The sequence below is a fragment of the Heloderma suspectum genome, chromosome 9 (genome assembly GCF_057233095.1).
Source record: "Heloderma suspectum isolate Gila_16-S chromosome 9, 16-S_ref, whole genome shotgun sequence".
Classification (NCBI taxonomy): Eukaryota; Metazoa; Chordata; class Lepidosauria; order Squamata; family Helodermatidae; genus Heloderma; species Heloderma suspectum.
This window is the reverse complement of record NC_139466.1, coordinates 36104572-36131717: the sequence shown is the minus strand read 5'-3', so window position 1 is coordinate 36131717 and position 27146 is coordinate 36104572. Positions and strand designations below refer to the sequence as shown.

The following is a 27146-nucleotide window of genomic DNA, read 5'->3' as shown; positions in this document are numbered from 1 at the left end:
GCTTATGATTCTGACAAAGCTTGCAGATTGTGTAGAAAGGCTTTAAGGAAAAACAGAACACTCATCTCACACATTGCCCACACCCACCGTTTAGAATGAAAGAAACATCTGTACATCTGATTTTACATATGTTTTGCTCTACATCTCGTTTATAAAGATACACTTCCCAACCAATGACACAATCCTAAATGTGTTTTATCCAGAAGGAAGTCCCACCAAATTCAATGGTGCTTACTCCCATAGGACTGCACCCTAAATATCTTTCTTCCAGAAGCAATCATTGTTTAGAAACAAACATTTTTTCCCCTCTCATGCACCCACCGGGCGTCCAGGTATTCCTTGATCTCCCTTTAAACCAGGCAGTCCAGGCTGGCCTGCCAGGCCAGGGTTTCCTTTTTCACCTTTAATTCCTCCAGTTCCGGGGGGCCCACGGGCACCTTCTGGTCCAGGTAGACCTTGATGTTGAAAAACAGATGTTTGTGGCTCAGTGTGGTCACCTTAAGTTCACCTCTCCTATGAGCAAGGGCTTTGTGCTAAAGGATCAGTCCCTCTTGGGGTTGTGGGGAAATGCATCTCCATGTTCAGGGTGGATCTGAGCTCAGGATGGATTTGGCTACTGGGGGATGCTGCCACCTTCCCTCCTCAGTTTGCTAGCGTGGCTTGCGAGCATGAGCCCCCCAAAAGAAGTGTGGCCCATGTCAGGTGATTCACCTCACTTCTAATAATCACTAGAGATGAGAAAATCTGTAAAACATGAGCTCATCAAGGTTCACTAATTTCCTCATCCCAAATCCTGGCCATATCAGATTGCAAGATTTTTTCCCCACATCTGCACAAAAATTTGCACATTTTGGTGCACATTTTTCCAAAGGTACATTTTTGTGCACATCTTTTTTAAAGTATGCATTTTTCTCCCATTGATTAAAGCATGTCAGCGTGCATTTTTTAAATAGTTTATTACATTATAAATTATCAAATGCACTTTTCTTTTGTCCACAAATCACATTGCAACCTCGGAAATGTGCAGACTTAGACCAGAGATTGCATTTGAGCAGGAGGGGCAAATGGGATAAAATCTGTCCTAAAACCAACTGAAACAAATTTCTCGTACATCCCTAATTATCACATTCATTCACCTAGTTTCAAATCATGTGTCCTCCGCATAATGCACTTAAGGCAAAGTGCTGAAAATGTTTGGCCTTAGAGATGATGTCGGGAATGGGGTGTGGATAGGAGAAAGAGAATCACGACTGAATCCTGATACTCTTGTTGACATTTTCATATTCACACAAGCAACCTTTAGTAGTGTTTTGGGGCACCAGTGGGTTCTCCTTCCTCAGACTCAGCTGAAAAGAAGGGGAGTTGAGCAATGACACAGCAACGGTAAAATGACACCTCTGACATCAAAGAGAACAAGCACACAGTGAAGGAACGAGGTGCATTCCATTGGATACTCCTCCTGTGTTTACACCACCCCTGTTAATTTCACTCGGAGGCAAGATGTGGGGTGAGGTTGTCAACGGATTGTGCCCAGTCATTCTTTTAGCCACATTTATAAATACAAGTCATCACGAGATGGTAAACAAACACAAGTGCAAAATGTAGTTTCTATCTTAAAATTAGAAAGGAGGAGGTGATGCATTTCATTACTTAAATGTGTGGCACAGGATAACAGACAGAACACAGATATTGCTGATATACTAAAACATTAAACTAATATGTTGGGTGTCTCTTTTGTGGAGACTTCCATCATTTTGTCTTTGCTAATACTGCCCAATGAATGATATTGTATTAATGAAACTTTTAGCTCCTAATATCTCATTAAAAGTTCAAGATTAACCATGGAATGCTGTCCTGAAAAAAACATCAGATAAAGCAGAATTCAATCCCCATAGAAGCATGGGAATAGATCATGTATACCAAGCGGAAATAAACCCGTACACCCAGTTTGCATTTTTAATACTGCAGAATTCATGCCAATTGGAAAACATTTTGGAAGAAAAATCTGGACCTGACATATAATTAGCTGTTATTCAGTATGAACAATGCAGCTATGGGGATGATAACAATTCTTAAAACATGAGCAGGGCTTGGATGTAACAATAAAGTATGGTTTCGCATTATGTACCCTTGTGCACTCCCCCTTCCTTCAGCACAACTGGAAGGAGGAGATTGGAAGCTTTCATTTCTGTTTTCATTTAACTACAGTTAAGTGTTACATCTGAACTTTAAGCTGTGGTTAATTTTAACTATGGTTTATTGAAACAAACCAGCTTCATAAACCATGGTTTAAATTTGGCTTGTTTCAGTAAGCCATGGTTACAACTGTCCGGGTTTGGACATAACACTAAATTATGGTTAGTTAAAATCTCCTCCTTGGGACCACATAAGAGGAGAGAGCAGGGAGAGGGGATGCAAGTCAGAGGCTCACCTGTGTTTGTTTATCGTTATGTCTGATGCAGTCAATGTCTGATTTACAGTCAAAATAACATTTTAAACAACCAATGCAATGTAGTAAGCAAACTGACCAAGTTAAGAATCTAACCTGGAGGACCTGGAAGGGTCAGAGTTCACCAAAGCCCAATGATCGATGTTAGGGGGGGGGATATCAGACACCACACAGTGCAAAACAAGATTACTAGTTAGAAGCGGCACACATGAGATATTGATACTAAACAGTGACACCCATTTCACTAGCAAATTTTTGTATTTACAACATCAAAACATGCATGCATCAAGTACCCCTCCCCCCCCCCCCGGTCAATGTACATACATATCTACATAATATATATTTCTATATACAGTGTATTCCAGTGTTTAGCATGCTCTGACCAATGTGAGGCGATCCACTACATCCAAAACTTTGTTGAAGTTTTGGTTTTCATACTGCAACCTGAGGCTTGCTCTAAATTAGTTCCACACAAATGGAAACATGCGCTATTACTGTGACCATTTCACTGACACTACTGCATAAGGGACAACCTGGTTGAAATGAGCTGTTCATCTGAGTTTCCCCCCACTTCCACTGGTGAGTGGAAACGGTTTCTGTAGAAGGGCCACAAAAAAGCCTCAGTGTCTGTTGGAATGATTTAGGTCCAAATTTTATGAATTTGAGGTGAAAGGCAAAGCAATGGTGAAAGGCAACTCAAGACGCAGTGTGACATAGTGGTTAGAGAGTGTTGGACCGGGACTAGGGAGATCTGGGTCCTAGCACCCACTCAGCCATGAAGCTCACTGGGTGGCTTTGTTGTGAGGATAAAATGGAGAGGAAGATTAATTAAGCCACCTTGGATTCCTTGCAGGAAAGAAGCGGGATATAAATATAAGGAAAAAATACAGAACTTAGTACAAAATAAAATGGAGAATATGAGCATCACTATTAACTCATTCATAAGCATAAAAGTGGATATTATTTATTCTTCTTCAAAGTTCTTCACAACTATTAGCTCATGGCAGAATCCTATGCATGTCTGTTCAGAAGTAAGTCCCACGGAGTTCAATGGGACTTACTCTCAGGTAACTGTACATAGGGCTGCAGCCTCAGTGACTGATAAACCAAAAGTGTTTATTTAGGCCATAGACTTTTCTATGTATTAGTATTCACTTATTTCTGTACTAGCAATCTTTATAATATTATAAGTTAGATCACTATTATTAGCTCTATATTGCAGTTTGGGGGCTGAGTTTCAGCCTGCCTGAGTATCACTGGGTACCACTGGTACACTGAGTACCATAGCAGAGGCGATATTTGAACTGGGGACTTTCTGGCTCACAACTGATGAGATAGGCCAAATCCCATGTTACACAAAGTTGCTTGAAACTTTTTTTCCTCTTCTTTTTTTTTTAATGGAAAGCAGCCAGAGGAGGCTGCAATCAGGAATAGAGAAAGGCCAGACCGGTGGGAAGGAGGAGTCTAACCCCTTTCTTGTCTCCCACTTTCCCTCTCAAAATGGCCCCCCACCCGTGGATTTTTCTCCTACAGGGAAAAGATACAATTTCCTGTATCTTGACTTCTATAGGGAGAAAAGCAGTTGGGGAAGTGTTTTTGAGTGGGAAAATGGGTCAAGGGGAAAAGGATTAAGTATGGTCCTCTTTGTTCCCTTTTGCCTACAACTCCCATGATCCCTCATTATTGGCTATGCTGACTAGGGCTGATGGGAGTTGTAGGCCCAAGTTGCCCAGCCTTGCTGTAACATGTAGTTTGGCCCTGAGGAACTACACTACTCAAGCTTTTAGATGCAACGCCACCTATTTATCTACTATTGCTACATTACAACGGCAGGTATATACTACCAGATTTGAAATCTGTTCCTTTCTAAAATGTATTTTTATTATTTATTATTACATTGATATCCCTTGGCATCCAGGGTAGTTGCAGGGTAAGGCAAGGTGGAGCTCATGCCCTCAGCATAGAACATGTCAGTGAAATGTTTCAAAAATATACATATTCCATGCAACATTCAATTATAAACCAGAGTATAGGCATGTGTAAGTTTTGTCTCGCTTGTCCTTTTCTCTACATTGCCTGCCAGTCATACTACATTAATACTAAACAAAAGATGAGGCTAGCAAGAATATTCTTCTGTAAATCGGAATGTAAGTTTTGCTATGACTTTTAAGTATGGAAAATTCCAGCACCTCGTACCATTGTCTTTCCAAGGCATTTATGTACTGAATGTAAATACATACATACATACATACATACATAGGATCCCTTCATTTTTGAACTTTTTGATCTAAACTCAAACTGTGGATTTAGTGACCCATAGGTGCTTGCTATATTCATTTAACATGTTGATTTAAAAACTTTAAAAACTTGCTATATTTAAAAACTTTATATTTTTATATTTAAAAACTTTAAAAACTTGCTATATTCATTTAACATGTTGATTTAAAAACTTTGGTTGTGGTCATGAAAATTTTCAAGACAGCATAGCAAAACTTCTAAGACTTCATTTTAATCCACATAATACATTATGTGTATGCCAAGTCATTCCTATTCCATGGAAATGTATTAAAAGTATAATAATTAGGCATGACTAACACTATGCCAGTATAGAAATAACAATGATATTCAATAAAATCAGAACAGACACAGTGGAAGCAAAAGCCTTTCATACAGCGCATCCTTGGCATGTCTACTCAGATGTCCTAATAAGTTCATTAGGACTTACTCCTGAGTAAGTGTGTATAGGGTTGCAGCCTTACCCCATTACAAAGCTAACCTTAGCAAGACCAGAAAAACAAGACTAGATCAGCAGGCTTTCCCAACCCAACATCCTCCAGATATTTTGAACAACAATTTCCAGAATTCCTGACCATTCACTAGGCAGGCTGGGGCTGATGGGAGTTGAAGTCCAAAACACCTGGAGGGTAGCAGGTTGAGGAAGGGTGAATGACAGCATGTTAGCACAAGATCCATAACATCCCATGGGATCAACAGATATACAACTTGGCCCAGCAATCCTGAGTGGGTCTGGTGGAAAGTGACAAGGTGGATCTGTTGCGTCCTCCCCAACCCTGCCGGCTCGTGGGTATTTAATATTTCTCCTCCATTGAGAGCAAGGGGGTGGGATTAGCTACACCAGCTCCAGGGCTGGTATAGCTGATAGACCTGGATCAGAACCACCTGTTAGATCCAAAGCAAGTTCCTCCCTGTCCTACCCACAGAAACTCATTTTGGGGATATCTAGCACTACAGGTGGTGGCTTCTTCCAACCTGCCCAGGCATAGAGCCTCCTCACCACCACACACCAGCAGGACTTCTGTCCACCAGCTGAGGCCAGTGGAGCACCACCCTAATCCCCCCCAGCCATCAACATCAGAGGGTTAGGTTTGCGGTCTTATTTACAATGGTTTGGGCACCATCTTGCAATCCATCCAGGAAAATCTGGCAGCACAGAGGAGGATTTTTAAAAAAAACATTTTGTTTGTAAAAATACTTTACATTAATTTTATCTACGGTTCAGTATATATAGAGTGGTGTGTGTGTGTGTGTGTGTGTGTGTGTGTTTATATTAGTAACCTATTTCCCTGCAGGATCCTCATAGATTGGTAATAGGTTGAAAGTTAGGAACAGAGAGTAGGAATAAATCAGTTTTCACAATGGAGGGCAGTAAGCAGTGGTGTCCAATAAGATTCATATGGAGACCAGTGCTATTTAATTTATTTGTGAATGATCTGGAGTTAAGGCAATCTATCTATCTGTCTGTCTGTCGCTGTGCTGTTTGTCATTTTGTATTGTACCTTAGTCTTTTAACTATTTGTATTAGATTTCATTGTTTTAACTGTTTGCAGTCTGGGGCAAGAATGCTTGTTATTGGATGGATTAAAAACATAATAAACACAAAGACAGACAAATGGTCAAGCACTGAAGCAGTGGATTTTGCAGAAGACTCCAAATTATTCCAGGTAGTGAAATCCCTTAAAAGACTCCGAGGGGCTCCAAAAAGGATCTCTTCAAAATGGTAGATGAAGTTTGGCGCAGTTAAGAGCAGAATGAATTCTAACCATTAACAGAAATGTTACAGGCCAACTTAGGCAAAAGCATTACTCTCAAGAGCAGTTAACTCGTATGAGAAGTGTAATGTGCAGCAGTGGGTGACCTTGGGTAAGATGGCCTGCATCCTTTGAGAACTGGGAATTTGCAGACCTGCAATGTACCAGTTCATGGAGGGAACAGACAATCTTGAGAAAGTCTGCAGGTCACCAGTTGTACTGCTCATGTGAGCAGTGTTTTGGTGCCGAAATTGTACCATCCCAACTGATCCAGTCAAAATAATGTCAAGGAGGGATGTTTCCTAGCCAACAAACAGAAAGCATGCATATGGAAAAAGTTATGGTAAAGACTTACAAAACGCACTTTTATAAATTACAAACATACAGAATTTATGAAGGCAATGCTGGTATAGCACTTGTCCCAACATGGTGCCCTCCAGATGTTTTGGAGTTCAACTTGTTGGTTTTTGGTTTTATGCCTGTAAACTATCCCAAGAGCATTTGCCAGCCAGGTGGTATACAAATCTAACAAATAAATAAATACAATTCCCATCAACCCTAGCTAGCATAGCCAATGGTCAGGAATGCTGGGAGTTGTGGATGAAAATAACGGGAGGGCACCAGGTTGGGGAAGGATGTAGTGTAATCTCAAATAGTTTTAAGTTCAATACTCAAATGTATTATTTGGACATATAGTTTCCAAACGAACCTCTCATACTCCTGGCTCCATTTTAGTAATGTCATAAGGATGGTATTGGTTAAATGTTTGGTAAATAAAATTGTTGTGCTTCCAGCTGGGCTACGATCCTTGCAAGTGGCAAAAAGCATCTAGGAAATTGTTATATAGCCTTGTATTCAAGAGGACTGTGGGGTTGGTACAGATGTCGCAGGACATCTGGTCAAGCCCTGGCAATGATCTCCAAATCACAGACTTTCTAAGGGGGTTCTCAACCAACCTCCTGCATTTGGTCATATCCCCTAATTACTATTTACTGTAGTACAGCTATGTAAGGTTAATGACTTGGCATACCCATTCTAGAGACTGAGACGTTTGTTTTCGTCAAAGAAGGACATTCAAGTTCATGCATGCAAAGTTATTACACTAGAGTTAATGATCTAACCTGTGGCACCTGGAAGTAGGGGATCAAAAGTTCACCAAGGCCATCATTAGAAGGGGGAAATATCAATATGGTTAGGTATGTCAATAAACTAAACATTTTCATGGTGATCCATCTAAAATTCCTCTTTGTACATTATGTCTAGACCAAACTATTATAGCCTGTAGTCAGTTCATAACAGTGCAATCCTAGGCAAGTCTACTCAGAAGTAAGGCCCACTAACTTCAATAGGACTTACACCCAGGTAAATGTGTGTAGGATTGCAGCCTAAAACAATTAAAACAGTCCAATTTTTCAGTTTGCGGTGGGGTGGCCATTAAGGAGTTCTCCTATCAAAAGCAAACCCATATCAGAACTGGAGGAACTTCTCCAAAGCCAGCTGAATATGCCAGCAACTGCAACAATCCATCCAACACGTAGTTTTCTCTTTGTCCCAAAAATATCAACTTTGGTGGCCAATTGCATTGTGGTGTTATGCTACCAAGGTGGTATTTCACCCATTGCAGGCCATTTAGAAGGACTAAAAGGTGGATTGACTTGTCTAGCAATAATAGTTTGGTCTACTCACACTGGGACATGCACGACGGAGTGAGATGAACGCTCCATGTTGTGCAATATACATGCACTACAAACAAAGAAGATGGGAACAAAACCTCTGAGCAGTTACTGGTGCATTTTCATTAGCCACAGGCTAAAGTGACAAATCTCCTTATAAGTATGGAACCGATTTAGGGGTTCCTCTACATTAACAGCATACAATGGTGGGGGGGGATTGAAGGTTTGTGCTAGGGTAAATCAAATCCTTCTGCAGCCATCATTAGGATTTAGCTGCATTGCTTGCTTTACTTTGCATTTTATAGCTATTTTTCTATTTGACTAATTTGCTTTCTTATCATCATCATCATCAAGTGGTTATGATGCTTTTTTTTAGTTGTATTTGTAAGCCACCTTCAGGTCTTTTATAGTGGAAGGCTGAAGCATACGCTTCTTAGATAAACAAACAGAGCTGTACATATTGTATAAATTAAGCCAATGTGCTAACCAGTGCTTCTGTTGTGAAACATATTCCATTTCTGCTGGGAAAGGGGACAAGGAACACCCACTGATGTGTGGCCCACTAACTGTCGCCCTCCCTGCTCTGCCCACTCATTTCCGGAGGTTCCATCGGATTTTGCCCGGGTAGTTTTGAGTCATAGCGGCTAAAAACTAACTGAATTCTCAGCACTAAAACCTAAATTCTGTGTTTGTGCAGCACCACCATCAATGATTAATTGATAAATAATGATTAATCAATGATGCTTAATTAAAAAGTCACAGAACACACATGGGCCAATTAGAGGCCAATATAAATAAAACTGTACCATCTGCAATGGCTCCAGTGACAACTCAGTAGTGCTTTGGCTGCCCTACTTTGTCAACTTTAATGTAGGGCTTAGGGACATAAGTAGCACGAAAGGTATGCCAGCTTTTTGGGGTGGGGGGTGGGGGTGTTGCCAATAAATGTTCCGGTCATTATGCAGATTTTGTCAGATCCCCAATAGCAGCTCAGTGGTGTTCGCCTACAAGGGAAAGTATAACTTCCAGAATTAGTTCAAAGAGGGAGAGCAAACAAGATGATGGATGGAAGGATGAAGATGACATAGTGGTGCACTGAACCCTTTGGAGCTGTGGATGGAGCAAGGATGAGCATACACAATGTCAAGATGAATGAAACCATGATACAATCTGATCATGCTGTGCTGCTCACATGGATTTGATTTCCATGGGTCCCATGGGCAGTGCGCATAATTACATTTTGTGCACATGATGGGTTTGTTTATCACATGGCGTCATGGTGCAGGCATATTTGGCAGATGCTATTAAAGTCAATCGGGTGCTCGGCTGGATGATTGCCGTGATGACATGCGGAGGCCATCTCGAGTTGGCAAAATTTTGCTGCCAGGTTATCAGTGGTTGCTATTTTGTTTTCTCTCTTGATATTGCCACTTTCAGGCAATGGTTTCATGATAAACGATAGATACCCAGAAGACGTCAGGTTAATGTCTTGCAGTGTCAACCAAACATATAACTATTGAAAGGACTGATCAGAAAGTCAGTCAACAGACCAATAACCTGTCAGCAAAATATTCAGTAGTGTATGGATCTTTCTCTCTCTTACCTGGCCTCCCTGGTATGCCTGGTGGCCCAGGGCTACCCTTAGGTCCTTCTGAAGGTGGCCCGGGGAGTCCTGGAGGACCTGGTGGACCTTGAAGGCCAGGAAATCCCTCACCACCTGACTCTCCCTTCAAACCAGGTGATCCTGGGGGCCCCGGAGGTCCAGGTAAGCCTATGTCACCCTTTTGACCTGTTTAAAAACAACAAGAGAGACATATTTACTGATACCATAGCATTCCAATCCTCAATATTGTATTCAGATTAAAGGTTTGTCCAGAAGAATTCTTGGCTGTATTGTATCTATGTGTCAGATCTGTCCTTTGCCTAATCCATTATAATAAGAACCTAAGAAGAGCCATACTGGATCAGACCAAGGGTCTATCTCATCCAGCATTTTGTTCACACAAGTGGCCGACCGAAAGTAGGACATGAATGCAACAGCACCAGTAATTGTACAATACTCACCAATACAAGTACAATATCAACCGATAATAGTGGTCAACACAAAGCATATCTCTCCCCACTCCCCAGATAATTTTTTCGATGCCTCACTGAAATGGAACAGGTTCAGAGGAGGGCAACCCGAAATCTTCAAGGGTATGTAAGACAAGACACCAATAGCCACCAATAAAAGTGCAATAGTCACCAATAATAGTGGTCAACACCTGGTCATTTTACCATACTTTGCTTTGTGAAGTATGGGATAAACAAAGCATATCCCCCCGCCCCCCGATCATGTTTTCCATGTCTCACTGAAATGGAACAGGTTCAGAGGAGGGCAACCCAAAATCTTCATGGGTATGGAAGACAAGTCACCAATAGCCATCAATAAAAGTGCAATAGCCACTGATAATAGTGGTCACCACCTGGCCGCTTTCCCATACTTTGCTTTGTGAAATATGGGATAAACAAAGCATATCCCCCCCGCCCCCAGATCATGTTTTTGATGTCTCACTGAAATGGAACAGGTTTAGAGGAGGGCAACCTGAAATCTTCATGGGTATGGAAGACAAATCACTAATAGCCACCAATAAAAGTGCAATAGCCACCGATAATAGTGGACACCATCTGGCCGCTTTACCATACTTTGCTTTGTGAAGTATGGAATTAACAAAGCATATTCTTTTCCCCAGATCATTCTTTAGATGTCTTACTGAAATGCAACAGCTTCTGAGGAGGGCAACTCAAGATCTTCAAGGGTATGGAAAACAAGTCCTATGAGGAAAGGGTATGAAGGAACTGGGTATGTTTAAGCCTGCAGAAGAGAAGACTGGGGGCTGAGCAGGGCGGGGGGAACAAGAGAGCACTCTTCAAACACTTGATCGGTTTTTACATAGAAGAGGGCAAAGACTTGTTCCCTGCTGTCTCAGAGGTCAGGGCTAGATGTAACAGGATTAAGTTACGGGAGGGTAGATTCGGTTGAACATTAGGAGAAATGTCTTCATGGTAAGAGCCGTTTAACAGTGGAATCAATTACCTCCAGGGGTTAACAGGCTCCCCCTCACTGGAGACCTTCAAGCAGAGGCTGGAAAGCCATCTGTCGGGGATGTTGTAGCTCTGGAATTCCTACACTGAATTGGAAGGTGGACTAGATGCCCCACAAGGCATTCTCTGAGTCAAGAACTCCATTTTCTTTTTGTGTTCTAGCAGTCTGTAAGCTCCCATTTTGCAAAGGCTGGGACTGCATGTAGTGGGTAAACCACCTGTGAGTGTGTCATCTTGTGATGTTTCCAGCCCCAAGGTCAGAACAAGGCCTGCTTAATTGGATTGTGTACCTCTGGGAACCCTCACCTTCCTTTAGGGGTGCAGAGCACATTTTATCAACTTAGGCTGATATACCAACTACACGCTTATCTACACGCTACACGCTCTGGTAACCTCTCGTCTGGATTACTGAAAAGCATAATATGTGGGGCTGCCTTTGAAAATGGTCCAGAAACTTCAGCTGGTCCAAACCAGGGCAGCAAGATCTACACTGGCTGCCAGTCCCTTTCTGGGCCTGATTCAAAGTCATAGTATCAAAATTCAAAGCCCTATATAGCCTGGGGTCAGGTTACCTGAAGGACTGTCTCCTCCCATATGTACCTGCCTGCACCCTAAGATCGTTCTCAGTGGTTCTTCTTTGGGAGCCCTAGCAAAAGGAAGTGGGGTGGATGGCTACCAGGAAGAGGGCCTTTTCTGCTGTGGCACCCTGGCTGTTGAATGAACTTCCCAGAGAGGCTTACCTGGTGCCTTTGTTGTTCTGTTTCCAACATCAGGTGAAAGACCTTCTTATTTTCCCAGGCATTTTTGTCTTTCAGTTTCTGTTGTTTTAAACCTGTTACTGTATTTTAAATCTCTGCATTGCTGCTAGGTTTTATTTTGGTTTTTACTTCTATTTTATACCATAGTTTTAAACTGTTATGGTGTATCTTGTGTTGTATTTTATGGTTTTAATTGCTGTGAACCATCCAGAGAGCTTCAGCTATCAAAATGTAATAAATATATAAAAAACAAATAAATAATAAACTTTGCCTGATAATCCTGGGAGACCTGGAGGTCCGGGGCGCCCAAAACTGGGTTGACCTAAAAAATACACAATCATCATAGAGAAGTTAATGTTATATTCTAGATCTGAGAATGCAATACTTGCTGATCCGAGGCAAACATTTCAGCTGATGAGTTATCTCTGGCACAACTGCCATCCCAAGCGAGCACAGGAATAAGGATGGGCGAACTCACCACTTCTTGCCTTGTGCGCCACTCACTGGACTCCTGCCAGCCGTGTGACAAGCCCCTGGGCAGTCTGCAGCTGCCCACTCCCTTGCCGAGCCACCATTTTGCAAAAAAAATGGCAACTCAGCCTTTTTCACAGAGAACCATTTATGCAAATGGTGACTGTAAAGCGGCCATTTTCACAACATTACAGGCATAAATGGACTATTTACGCCTGGAATGCTGCGTAAATGGCTGCTTTACAGTTGCCATTTGTGGAAATGGTTATTTATGAAAAAAGTTTGAGCCACCATTTTTACTTAAAATGGTGGCTTGGCGAGGGAGCGGGCAGTCGTGAGCGCCGAGTCGGGCAAGTGAAGGGATAGGTGGACTGGCATCCAGGGACCGAGCAGACGAGAAATAGCCAAGCTTCAAGTCCCAACCATACGCCTGTGCCGTCCCTACACAGGAAAGTGAGAAAATCAAACATAAAGGAGAAGGAAGGTGCCAACCTGTTTCACCCTTCTGTCCTGATGGTCCAGGAATGCCATCCCGCCCGGGCTGTCCTTTTTCCCCTGGAAGGCCTGGAGAGCCAGGGCGACCAAGCTCACCTAAAAAAAAAATAGAGGAGAGCATGTTACAAGCAGCAGGTTTTCTGAGTCTGCCCAATTTTATGACCCAGAAATACAAACTGAAAAGCTGCCAAACTAATTTATATTCTAAGGCAATTGATGGCTAAGAAAGACTGAAACATTTCCTTACTTCTGTACATAACACAATCCATAAATACCCCAATTACAAACCCTACTTTAAGGCTTGGTTCGCAATACCTGACGAAGAACATCTCCCAGCATGAATCTACCTGTACACTAGGCTCATCATCTTGGAAGGTGGCGAAAAGAGAGAGGGCCTTCTCAGTGGTGGCCCCCCAATTATGGAATGAACTCCCCAGCAAGGCCCACCTGACACCAATATTATTATCTTTTTGGTGCCAGGTTAAGACCTTCCTCTGCTCCCAGGCATTTGCCTGCATATGCTAGGTTTTTAATGAGGTCATGGGGTATTGTTTAGAGATGTGTGTGTGTATGTGCGTCTGCTGCATGTTTACATGTTTGTAGCTAAACTGTTTTTATGTTATGCATAATACTGTATTTTTAAGGTTTTTAATCTTTGTAAACCGCCAAGAGAGCTTTGGCTATTGGATGATGCAGAAATATAATAAATGGAATTAATTTGTGCAGTTCCACCTAACATGTTCTCAGGATGATTTCTGCAAGCTGCAAGAGGAGTACAGAGAAGCCTGGGGTTCAGCATCTTGCATCCTCGAGAAGCTGCTAGGTACTCTATGCCCTGGCAATGCCCACAGTACTGTCGCTAACTTGCCCTCCTCAGGATGATTGGAATGCGGTGCCCACAATCCGGCTGGTGACTGCCATTTTGTTTCCCCCAATGCCCTAGAACCCTAAGGCAGTGCTGGATCACAGGTTTGGACTGGATAAAGGAGCGTTAATGGTTCAAGCCCTGGTAGCACTGAAGCTATAACTTCTCAGCACTCAGAGGTTAGGAGTGCCTCACTGTACTTTTCCTCATAACTAATAATGGCTTAACTTTAAGATGACTCAAATAGACAGAACAACAACAACGACAACGACGACAAACAAAACAACAAAGGAAACAGATCTTACATATCTTCTCACATACCTGGAGGGCCAGGTGATCCTGGAACACCTGGATTACCTGGAGGTCCATCAATACCTTTTGGTCCTGGAATACCTGGTGTCCCTGTGAAAGCAGAGTTGTAGCTTAAATACATAAATAAATAAAGGAGGCACGAGATAATGTAAATGTGTGTTGCTGTGTCTGAACAGCAAAATATGATGTAAATGGCAGAACCCGCTTCATGAATTATAGCACTTGGTGCAGACACAGAGAAGATGGAAAGACAAAACACACTAAAGTAAGAAAAAAATGCATAAACACACACACAGCATGCTATGAGATCTGAAAAAAGTTAGACAGCACGAAGAGGACAGAATATAAAATGCAAGGATGTCAGTCGAATGAGAACTGAGACATATCTGAAACTTAAAAATCACATGATGAAGTATTTTGGGAAAACATGGTTCATTTAAGGATTTTTTTAAATGCAAAAGCACATGAAAATGGAAAACATGGTTCTGATCATGCCTATTATGCATTGGTGGGCAGCCTGGTGCCCTCCAGATGTTTTAGAATACAACTCTCATAATCCCCGATGATTGGTCATGCTGGTTGAGGCTTCTGGGAGCTGTAGTCCAAAATATGTGGAGGTCACCAGGTTGCCTACTTCTGCCATAAGGCACGCTTACTGGATAGGTCCTAACCTTCAGGGCAGAGGGGTAACAGCAGTGACCTAGCTAAAGCTTTAGAATTTTCAGAAGCTAGATCGGTGCAGCCACAGGATTCCATTACCATGGCTGCTGAGAGGCCATGCAGATCAGCTGTACCTCTTCCACAGAGCTTTTGGAATTCCTCTCCCACATGCACTCATAAGAAACCAGCTTCTTCATTTCCATTGCAGACCAATGTTTGCAATTTTTGGAAACCTGGATTGTGATGGCAAAATCTGCATCTACTTGCCACATTCCCAGCTCAGCACCTCAGTGGTACAATCCAGAAGTTCAGTCAGGAAAGCAGGATCCATACGACGATGGTTCCATCTTGGTACACCTCTCTACCGTGCACTCACCCCTGAGTTCCCTCCACCAATGCTCTCAAAGGGTTGTATCCAATGTTAGTCCTTTTCAGCTCAGCGATAATCAGGATAAAACCAGAGTATTTTGAAATGCAAGAATACCTGCTTAAATAATGCAATGTGAGGGGAACAGGATGGAATGAATTATTTTCCTGGACTTTGTCTTAATCCCACTTCCATTTATTTTATGATGTCCACAGCACGCATGCCAATAAGACAAGAACAGGAGCAGGTAGAAGAATTACCTGTTCCAGAATCCAGAAGCAAGGGAGCATGCAGAAAAAGAGAAGAAACGACAGTCAAATTAAAGGGGAAATTGATTACCTGGGAATCCAGAGAGTCCAGGTTCACCTTTTGCACCTGGGCTACCAGATACACCAGGCAATCCAGTATTGCCAGGAGAACCTTTGATGCCAGGGCTACCTGGATATCCAGGCAAGCCAGTGTCACCCTGGGGGGGGGGGGAAAAAAAAACAGTGGAGGATTTATGTTTGGATAGGCCAAACACAACAAAGATTATGACAACTGTGGCCATTTAAAAAGACTACCAACATTAGCTGCAGTTGGAATACATGGAGAACTGGGGTGAGGATGGTGCTGGATTTAGGCACAAGCCAAGTAAGCCACTGCTTAATGTCTATTATTATGAGGGGCTTCTAAATATGTTGGAGATAAACTAAGATGTAAGGTAACTAAGATGAAATAGCTTTGGCTCAAATATTTTGGAAAGGCTGGTGTGACTCTATAAAGCAGAGTTGCCTTATATAGAGAAAGCATTGCAACGCAGCATTTAGTATCGGAGGCAATAAGCGCAAACTAGAGCCAGTTTAAAAGACGTTCAGATCAACTTACTTTATCAGTGCTTTTATACACATCTTCAGAGAAGGCTATCTAACACTGTTTAACTAAAAGCACCCCCTAACGCTGGGTGGTACCCTTTCATTACACTTCCTATTATAATGTAATATACTTTTTTGTCTTTATTTTATGGTATAGGGCCTCTGAATCTTGATGTGGTTTCGGGCCTCAGCATGTCTTAACCTGGCCCTGGGTGTGGACGTGGATCAGGACCACCTCTCCCTTTTGGCCAGCCCTGTGAAGAATACAGCCAGCGGCTGCTTCCATCTCAGAAGTTTACTTTTTGCTGCTCTCAGTTCTTTTTTCCATATTCTATATATCAGGGGTGTAGAACCTCATTCAGTCTGAGGAAATTAATTGCTATTAAAGCTCAAGCTTTGAACTTTTTCAAACGTTCAAAATTTTCTGCATGTCTACACCGCTCCAACTTCAGTTTAAAACAAAAATGAGCAAAATTGGTCTGCTAGATCTTGAGTAATAACCCTTAGACTACCATATTCTTATATAGATGAGTGAGGGGGAGAGGCAGAGAGCTTTGCAGGGCATTGCAGTCCTGCTCTTGATGAGAAAATGCAGCTGTGCCCCTGAAAGAGCATGTTGACAACATACCTTAGGGCCAGGGGGACCTGGAATCCCGAAGTCTGAAAGGCCTGGATCACCCTTGTCTCCCTTCAGTCCAGGAAAACCAGAAGTGCCAGGCTGGCCAGGATGTCCTGCTACGCCTTGCAAACCTTTCACACCTGGGGGACCTGCACAAAATATTAAAAAGAAAGTTCTGCAGCAGCTTCAAAAGGCTCAGATTGCTCCTAACATGCCAGAAGGAAATAGCAAGAAGGCAACTGGTCAAAACCTAATTTCCAAAATGGAAGGAAAACAATCTGGATAATCAAACTGACATTGTAGGTTCAATACATTTCTTTCAAACTGAAGGAGAATGTCATAAAAAAGGTTTGCAAAAGTTCAATACCTACAATCTTAAACTCACACAAATGAGATACCCTTAAAAATACATACAAGTTGTTCTAAGCTTTGTCAATACTGGCACTTTTGCTGTTCTGATGTCCAAAGTAACTTACACAGAATATGGCCTTTAATTGCTTAAAACACAATAATAGCAATAAGATCAAAGGAATAAAATCCAACATTAACAAAAGCTCCAGAAAAAAGCAAATAAAAACCAACAATTTTCAATACTCGAAACTAAGAAGCCTGGGCAAAAAAAACCTTTCTCTATTTAGCCTCAAGATGATAGCAAACTTGGTGCCAGGTAAGACATTCTGGATACAATATTGCATGATCCAGGCACCACCAAAAAGACCGTATCTCCAGCCACCACTGGCCTCATCTTCCTGGAAGACGGACTGTTGGCAAGGGATGGGTTGCACTTCACAAAGGCTGGGAAGAATGTGTTTGGACACAGCATGAAGAACTTTATCAGTGAAGTCATACGGTATGCCGTGCAGGGCCACCCAAGATGGACAGGTCATGGCGGAGAGTTCTGACAAAATGTGGTCCACTGGAGAAGGAGATGGCAACCCATTCCAGTATTCTTGCCAAGAAAACCCCATGGAACGTATCACAAGGCTCAAAGATATGAAGCCGGAAGATGAGCCCCTCAGGTTGGAAGGTGTCCAGTATACTACTGGGGAAGAGCAGAGGGAATTTCCAAGTAGCGCCAGAAAGAGTGAAGTGGCTGGGCCAAAGCTGAAAGGACACTAAGCTGTGGATGCGTCTGGTGGTGAAAAGAAAATCCGATGCTGTAAAGAACAATATTGTTTAGGAACCTGGAATGTCAGATCAATGAATCAAGGTAAGCTGGAGGTGGTCAAACATGAGATGGCAAGATTGAACATCGACATCTTGGGAATCAGCGAACTAAAATGGACAAGCATGGGCGCATTTAATTCAGGTGACCATTGTATCTACTACTGTGGGCAAGAATCCCTTAGAAGAAATGGAGTAGCACTCATAGTCAACAAAAGGGTGGGAAAAGCAGTACTGGGGTACAATCTCAAAAACGATAGAATGATCTCAGGACAAATCCAAGGCAAACCATTCAACATCACAGTCATTCAAGTCTATGCCCCAACCACTGAGGCCGAAGAAGCTGAAGTTGATCGGTTCTATGAAGACCTACAACACCTTCTAGAACTAACACCAAAAAAAGATGTCCTCTTCATCATAGGGGATTGGAATGCTAAAGTAGGAAGTCAAGAAATAACCGGGATAACAGGCAAGCATGGCCTTGGTGTACAAAATGAAGCAGGACAAGGGCTAAGTTTTGTCAAGAGAACACGCTGATCATAGCAAACACTCTTTTCCAACAGCACAAGAGGTGACTCTACACATGGACATCACCAGATGGTCAATATTGAAATCAGATTGATTATGTCCTTTGCAGCCAAAGATGGTGAAGCTCCACACACACAGTAAAAACAAGACCTGGAACTGACTGTGGCTCAGATCATGAGCTTCTTGTCGCAAAATTTCAGCTTAAATTGAAGAACGTAGGGAAAACCACTAAACCATTCAGGTATGACCTAAATCATATCCCTTATGAATATAAAGTGGAGGTGAGGAATAGATTTCAGGGATTAGACCTGATAGACAGAGTGCCTGAGGAACTATGGACGGAGGTCCGTAACATTGTTCAGGAGGCAGCAGCGAAATCCATCCCAAAGAAAAAGAAATGCATGAAAGCAAAGTGGCTGTCTGATGAGGCTTTACAAGTAGCTGAGGAAAGAAGGGAAGTGAAAAGCAAGGGAGAAAGGGGAAGATATACCCAACTGAATGCAGATTTCCAGAGAATAGCAAGGAGAGACAAGAAGGCCTCCTTAAATGAACAATGCCAAGAAATCGAGGAAAACAACAGAATGGGAATGACTAGAAATCTTTTCAAGAAAATCGGAGATCTCAAGGGAACGTTTTGTGCAAAGACGGGCATGATAAAGGGCAAAGAAGGCAGGGACCTAACAGAAGCAGATGAGATTAAGAAGAGGTGGAAAGAATACACAGAAGAACTATACAGGAAAGATCTGAATGTCCCTGATAGCCATGACAGTGTGGTCACTGAACTTGAGCCGGACATCCTAGAGAGTGAAATCAAGTGGGCCTTAGGAAGCATTACTAACAACAAAGCTAGCGGAGATGACAGTATTCCAGCTGAGCTATTTAAAATCCTAAAAGATGATGCTGTTAAAGTGCTGCACTCAATATGCCAACAAATTTGGAACACTCAACAATGGCCACAAGACTGCAAAAGGTCAGTTTACATTCCAATTCCAAAGAAGGGCAATGCCAAAGAGTGTTCAAACTACTGTACAATTGCGCTCATTTCACATGCCAGCAAGGTGATGCTCAAAATCCTACAAGCTAGGCTTCAGCAGTATGTGAACCGAGAACTACCGGAAGTACAAGCTGGGTTTTGAAGAGGCAGAGGAACTAGAGATCAAATCGCCAACATTCGCTGGATCATGGAGAAAGCAAGAGAATTCCAGAAAAACGTCTATTTCTGCTTCATTGACTACGCTAAAGCCTTTGAAGTACCAGACCACCTTACCTGTCTCCTGAGAAACCTGTACGAGGGACAAGAAGCAACAGTAAGAACTGGACATGGAACAACTGATTGGTTTGAAATTAGAAAAGGAGTATGACAAGGCTGTATATTGTCACCCTGCTTATTTAATTTATATACAGAGTACATCATGAGAAACGCCCGGTTGGATGAATCACAGGTCGGAATTAAGATTGCCGGGAGAATTATCAACAAACTCAGATACGCAGACGATACCGCCCTAATGGCAGAAAGCGAAGAGGATCTAAAGAGCCTCTTGTTGAGGGTGAAAGTGGAGAGTGCAAAAGCTGGTTTGAAACTCAACATTAAAAGAACTAAGATCATGGCATCTGGCCCCATCACTTCCTGGCATATAGAAGGGGAAGAAATGGAAGCAGTGACAGATTTTACTTTCTTGGGCTCCAAGATCACCGCAGACGGTGACTGTAGCCATGAAATTAAAAGATGCTTGCTCCTTGGGAGGAAAGCTATGGCAAACCTAGACAGCATAGTAAGAAGCAGAGACATCACCTTGCCGACAAAGGTTCGTATAATCAAAGCTATGGTTTTCCCAGTAGCAAAGTATGGCTGTGAGAGCTGGACTATAAGGAAGGCTGAGCGCCGAAGAATTGATGCTTTCGAGCTGTAGTGCTGGAGAAGACTCTTACAAGTCCCCTGTACTGCAAGGAGGTCAAATCAGTCAATCCTCAAGGAAATCAACCCTGAGTGCTCATTGGAAGGACAGATACTGAAGCTGAAGCTCAAATATTTTGGCCACCTAATGCGAAGAGAAAAGTCACTGGAAAAGACCCTGTTGCTGGGAAAGATTGAAGGCAAAAGGAGAAGGGGACGGCAGAGGATGAGATGGCTAGATAGCATCACCGATGCAATGAATATGGACTTGAGCACACTCCGGGAGAGAGTGCAGGACAGGAAGGCCTGGCATGCTATGGTCCATGGGGTCACGAAGAGTCGGACATGACTGAACGACTGAACAACAACAACAACAGTGAAGGAAGACGTAAAGTTGGGGGTAACAGTGGATGAAGGCTCATGCACTGCAATGGAGAGAACAGCTCTAATAGCACCCAATAATAGTTTTCACAAACATGTAGGAAGAAAGCCAGACTATGAAGCACATGGTCTTCAATGCCTATATACTAATGCCCAGAGTATGGGAAACAAACAGAACGAACTTGAACTCTTAATACAGGAGGGAAATTATGTCTTGATAGGTATAACTGAGACTTGGTGGGATGACTCTCATGACTGGAATACAGCAATTGAAGGATATAACTTGTTCAAAAAGAACAGGAGGAACAGAAAGGGAGGTGGGGTTGATCAAGGAGAAGATGTGGATGAAACTTTGAAAAGCAAATAGCCAATGTTTCAAGGAAGCATGATGTGGTAGTAATGGGGGACTTCAATTTCCCCGATATTTGTTGGGACACAAATTCTGCAAAACATGGCCCCTCCAGGAAATTCCTGACTTGTGTGGCTGATAACTTCCTCCTACAGAAAGTAGAGGAAGGAACTAGAGGATTGGCTATCCTTGACTTGATCCTAACCAACAGAGATGACTTAGTGGGTAAAGTAGTAGTTACAGGAACTCTGGGGGAAAGCGACCATGTTATATTTAAGTTCATGGTTCTAAAGGAAGCAAAAGCCGAGTGTAGCCAAACCCATACCCTGGAGTTTAGGAAAGCTGATTTTAATAAACTCAGAACAATGATCAGTAAGGTCCCATGGCAAGCGACTCTAATGAGAAAAAGAGTCCAAGATGGGTGGGAGTTTTTAAAAAAGGAAATTCTCAAGGCACAATTACAAACAATTCCAACAAGAAGAAAAGGTGGAAGACAACAGAAGAAGCCAATGTGGCTTCACAAAAAGCTTAGAGATGACCCAAAAACAAAAAAAGTACACATATAGGAAGTGGAAAGAAGGCCAAGCAACAAAGGAAGAGTACAGGCAGGTAGCACAGAATTGCAGGGATGGCATCAGAAAGGCTAAAGCTGAGAACGAGCGGAGGTTAGCGAGGGATGCTAAAAGCAACAAAAAAGCTTTCTTCAGCTCGGTGCATAGTAAAAGACAGAGGAAAGAAATGGTTGTTCAGCTATTAAATAAGGATAGCAAAATGAAAACAGATGACAAAGAAAAGGCAGAGGTGCTCAATTCCTACTTTGGCTCAGTCTTCTCCCAAAAGAGGATCTATGAGCCCCCTGGCAAAGGCGAAGTACAGGCTGAAGGGGCAGAATTGCAGCTTGAGATCGATAGGCATATGGTCAAGGAACACCTAATTACTTTGCCTGACTTCAAATCTCCAGGGCCAGATGAATTGCGCCCTACAGTAATAAAGGAACTGGCAGAAGAACTCTCAGAACCACTGTCTATTATCTTTGAGCAAACATGGAGGATGGGGGAAGTGCCAGATGACTGGCGGAGGGCTAATGTTGTCCCTATCTTCAAAAAGGGTAAAAAGGAGGAACCTGAGAACTACAGTCCAGCCAGTCTGACATCAATCCCTGGGAAAATTATGGAGCAGATGATAAAGCAATCCATCTGTAAGCAACCTTGAAAACAATGCAGTGATGACTCGAAGCCAACATGGATTTGTCAAGAATAAATCCCGCCAGACGAATCTGATCTCAGTTTTTGATCAAGTAACCTCCCTTGTGATACTCTGGGAGAGAGCGCAGGACAGGAAGGCCTGGCGTGCTATGGTCCATGGGGTCACGAAGAGTCGGACACGACTGAACGACTGAACAACAACAACAACCTCCCTTGTAGACCGTGGGAATGCTGTAGACATAATATACCTCGACTTCAGCAAAGCTTTTGACAAAGTGCCCCATGATCTCCTGATGAGCAAACTAGCTCAAAGTGGGCTAGATGAAACAACAATCCGGTGGATCCACAGTTGGCTACAGAATCGGACTCAAGGAGTGCTTATCGATTGGACGTTCTCAAACTGGGGAGAGGTAATGAGTGGGGTACCGCAGGGCTCAGTCCTGGGCCCAGTGCTCTTCAACATTTTTATTAATGACTTGGATGAGGAGGTGCAGGGAATGCTGATCAAATTTGCAGATGACACAAAATTGGGCGGGACAGCTAATACGTTGGAAGACAGAAACAAAATTCAAAGTGATCTTGATAGACTGGAGTTCTGGGCAGAAAACCACAGAATGACATTTAATAGGGATCAATGCCAAGTTCTGCACCTAGGAAAAAGAAACCAAATGCACAGTTACAAGATGGGGGATACGTGGCTCAACAACACTACAAGCAAAAAGGATCTTGGAATTGTTGTCCATGTTCAAGCTGAATATGAGCCAACAATGTGATGTGGCTGCAAAAAAGGCAAATGCTCTTTTGGGCTGCATTAATAGAAGCATAGCTTCCAAATCCCAGGAAGTACTAGTCCCCCTCTACTCAGTACTGGTAGGCCTCATCTGGAGTACCGTGTCCAGTTCTGGGCACCACACTTTAAGAAGGATGCAGACAAACTGGAGAGGGTTCAGAGAGGGCAACAAAGATGATCAGGGGACTGGAAACAAAGCCCTGTGAGGAGAGACTGAAAGAACTGGGCATGTTTAGCCTTGAGAAGACTGAGGGAAGATAGGATTGTGCTCTTCAAGTACTTGAAAGGTTGTCACAGAGAGGAAGGCCAGCATCTCTTCTCGATCATCCCAGAATGCAGGACATGGAATAATGGCCTCAAGTTACAGGAAGCCAGATTCCGGCTGAACATCAGGAAAAACTTCCTGACTGTTAGAGCAATACAACAATGGAACCAATTACCTAGGGAGATAGTAGGCTCTCCCACACTGGAGGCATTCAAGATGAAGCCGGACAGCCATCTGTCAGGCATGCTCTGACCTGGATTCCTGAATTGAGCAGGGGGCTGGACTCGATGGTCTTGTAGGCCCCTTCCAACCCTACTATTCTATGATTCTGTGATCTCCAGAGGTGGGGAGACTTGGAGAAGGGCCTCTGAGGAACTGTGTAACACCTGGGCAGATTCATGGTCCTTCAAATAGTGATCCCATTTAATCTAGCTGCTATGTTTTGTACCAAGTGAAGTTTCCACATTTTCGTCAAAGGCAGTCCCCACGTACAACACTTTACAGTAGTCTGAATAAGATGTTACCAGACTATGGATAACCATGATCAGGATATCTCTGTCTAGGAAGAGTTGCAGCTGGCAAATGTTCCTTCAAGCCATGGAGGTCATTTGGGCCTCCAAAGCTAAGGATGGACTTAAAAGCACCCCCCAAGTGGCATACATGGCCCTTCAGAGGGAGAGTAGCTCTGTCCTGAAAAGATCAAGTACTTCCTCCTGAATCAGACAAAGCACCCACTAGCAGGGCCGCCATCTTGTCTGGATTAAGTGTGAGCTTATTGGTCCTCATCCAGACCATTATTAATTCCAGGCACTGGTCCAGCTTCTTTACTGCCTCAATTGAATTTGACAAAAAGGAGCTAAGTTGGGTGTCACCACCATATTTCTGACACCTCACCCCAGATCTCCTGATGGTCTTAATCAGCAGTTTCATGTACAGGGTTGAGAATTAGGGGGGGCAAAAGAGGCTTGTAGCACACTGTACCACAACTGCCATCTGGCAGAGCAGCAGTCCCTCAGAAACACCTATTGGAAATGTCCATCAAGATGGGAATGGAACTACTGGAGCAGTGACCCCTGATTCCCATCCCAGACCACTGATCCAGAACGATACCATGGTCTATGGAAGCCTTCCCTAATTTGGTGCCCTCCAGATGTGTTGCATGAAAATACATCTGGAGGCCACCAGGTTGAGGGAGGCTAGTCTAGGACAGGGGTCCCCAACGTGGCACCTCCAGGAACTTGGGGGAAAAAATTATTTCCCCCACCCCCACTTTTTAAATGTATGTTCATGGATTGTACACATCCATAGCAATGAATACATATGAAATGCCTTTGAAAGTGGTCTGGAAATTTCAGCTAATCCAGAACAGGGCAGTGAGACTGTTAACAGAGACTGGCCTAGGTGATCATATTAGGCTACAACTTTTCCAGTTGCACTGGCTGCCAGTCCATTTCCCGGCCCATTTCACAGTGCTGGTATTAACATTCAAAGCCCCAAACGGCTTGGGGCCAGGTTATCGGAAGGATCGCCTCCTCCCACATGTACCTTCCCAGACCCTAAGATCATCTTCAGGGGGCATTCTCTGTGAGCCCCTGACAAAGGAAGTGAGGTGGGTGGCTACCAGGAAGAGGGCCTTTTCCGCTGTGGCATCCCGGCTGTGGAATGAGCTCCCTAGAGAGGTTCGCCTGGTGCCTACGTTGTACTCTTTCAGGCGCCAGGTGAAGACCTTTTTATTTTCCCAGCATTTAAGCGTTGCAGTCTTTTAACTTTGCTGTTTTTAAATCTGTTATTGTATTTTAAATCTCTGCATTGCTGCTAGGTTTTATCCTGGTTGTATTTTTATACTGTAGTTTAAGCTTTTATATTTTATACTGTTTTTATCCTGTACTTTGAGGTTTTAATTTTTGGGAACTGCCCAGAGAGCTTCAGTACAGAAATGTAATAAATAAATACCAAACCAAGGTATGGTTCAGACACCACACCAAGCCATGGTACTAGCCATGGTTTAGAACTTAAACCATGGTTTGAGCTTCCAAATGTATAACAGGCAAATCAGAATGAAGAGCTGTTATTGTCTGTATCCTCTCAGCACTCAACTACCCATCTCTGTGGTGCAATAACTTCTTCAGGTAGTGATTAATTACCATGGTAATGAAATCTGTAGGTTCAGACTGTAGGTGGCACAACACATAGCTTGGAAATGCACTTCAAACCACAGTTTCTGATTCTGGTTTGTGAGCTGATCACGAACAGCAGTTTATCAATTCAGACATCATGCCAACCTCTAGTAAAGCTTCCTTAACCATGGTCTGGTAAGATATCTGAACTGAGCCTGTGGGCATATAAATCTATCCAAGGCGGGGGGGGGGGAGTGTGTTACAGCAGGCAAACTGACCCAACCTTATCTTGGATCATTTTCCTACTGAGCCCCAATCCAAATTGAAACAGTTGTTGAAACCTACAGAAAAGGGTCCTTGTTGCTTTTTGGTGTTTCAAGGGGGCTCTGCTGTGGCATGCAACTCCCCTGAACCCCTTTGGCTCTTCTTCCATGCATCATTATGTGCCCATCTGAGGGCCAAACAAGATTCTATATTAAATGCATAATTTTTTGGTACTCCTTTTTCTAATTATTATTCTAGTGTAAGTGTGCGGGGCTCCAGTCTGGATTGGGACCACCACATCCAAGTGAGGGGTGGAGGTTACAGTTTCCCACCCAGCCACTTCCCACCGCCTAAATTCATCCCTCCAAGAGGGCTAAAGAAAGGGGGGGACCTCAATTGGCACCAATGGAGGTTCCCCCCTTTCTTTAGCCCCTTCATCTGTTTGTGTGTACGGCAAATTTAGGGGAGAACGTGACTGGGTGGGAAGGTGTAACCCCCCCCCCCCCCGGCATCATGTGTGGTGGCCCTGATCTGGATTGGGGTCCTTGCTCACTTACACAAGAATTAAAAAAACCAGGATCGCCTTGAAGCAATGCATTTAATGTAGCATCTAGTTTAGCCTTCAATCTAGATATACTTTTGACATTTGACTCATGAGTTGGATCAACTGTCTGATCTGAAAGCAACCGCACCAGGCAGTCTCCACTCCAAGCCTTGGAGACAGGTCCTGAATTCTGACTCTAAAGACCCAAGAATCAGGCAAGAACTAACCGAGGTTGAGATCTAGCATTCATAGCCCCACAAAAGCGCATCCATAAAAGAAGCCTGCAGGTGAACCCACTCCGTGTTGGTGAAGCTGCCACTGCTGAATACAAGTGACATTCTAAGCGTGAGAGACAAACATAGATAACCGCAGAATCTTCCACCTTAGCATCACAGGGTTTACTGGAATAAACAGGCTGGAACCGCTAAACACTAAAAAGAGAAGTTTTTATTGAAGGTTTTCAAGAGGTACAATTGCAGATGACGGTGCTCTGCACACCCAGCTTGGCTTATGTAAGAAGGGCCCTGAATGTGGATCGGATCAAAGCTCCATCTAGTCCCACATCCGACTTCTCGCAGTGGCAAATCAGCTGCCTCTGGGAAGCTCACAAGCTGGCCACAGTGGCAATAGCTCATTCCCACTCTTGCTTCCCAGCAATAGGTACTTGGAGGTACAGCCTCTTGACTAGTAGCCACTGAGAGACTTATGTTCCATGTATTTATCAAATCCCCTTTGAAAGCCATCAAAGCTCATGGACGTCCCCAGACAAGGTGGCAGTGAATTTACAGTCAAACTTTCATTTTTAATGGCCATTCTTATACATTAACAATCAATAACAGTCAGCAGTTTGGTTTTGATGAAATGTTAGAGGCCAACTTAGGCAAAAGCATTACCCGCACGTAGGGAAGTACAGATTGTGTAAAATCTGTCCCATCTGTGTTTCGCGGATTGTCAGGTGCTTTCATCCCATTGTCCACCCATCGCCGGAA

General features: G+C 43.2%; 1 protein-coding gene across 1 annotated transcript in view; it reads right to left on the bottom strand.

Moving 5' to 3' along the window:
- Nucleotides 1–27146, bottom strand: part of COL4A5 (collagen type IV alpha 5 chain) — a 186331-nt gene that overhangs the window by 16795 nt on the left and 142390 nt on the right. Inside the window, exons 36-42 of the mRNA XM_084814113.1 lie at nt 16666–16805; nt 15523–15649; nt 14166–14246; nt 12977–13075; nt 12285–12335; nt 9775–9960; nt 322–455 (exon numbers count right to left, since the gene is read on the bottom strand). Coding sequence (XP_084670239.1) covers nt 322–455; nt 9775–9960; nt 12285–12335; nt 12977–13075; nt 14166–14246; nt 15523–15649; nt 16666–16805 — 818 coding nt within the window. The remainder of the gene's footprint in view (nt 1–321; nt 456–9774; nt 9961–12284; nt 12336–12976; nt 13076–14165; nt 14247–15522; nt 15650–16665; nt 16806–27146) is intronic.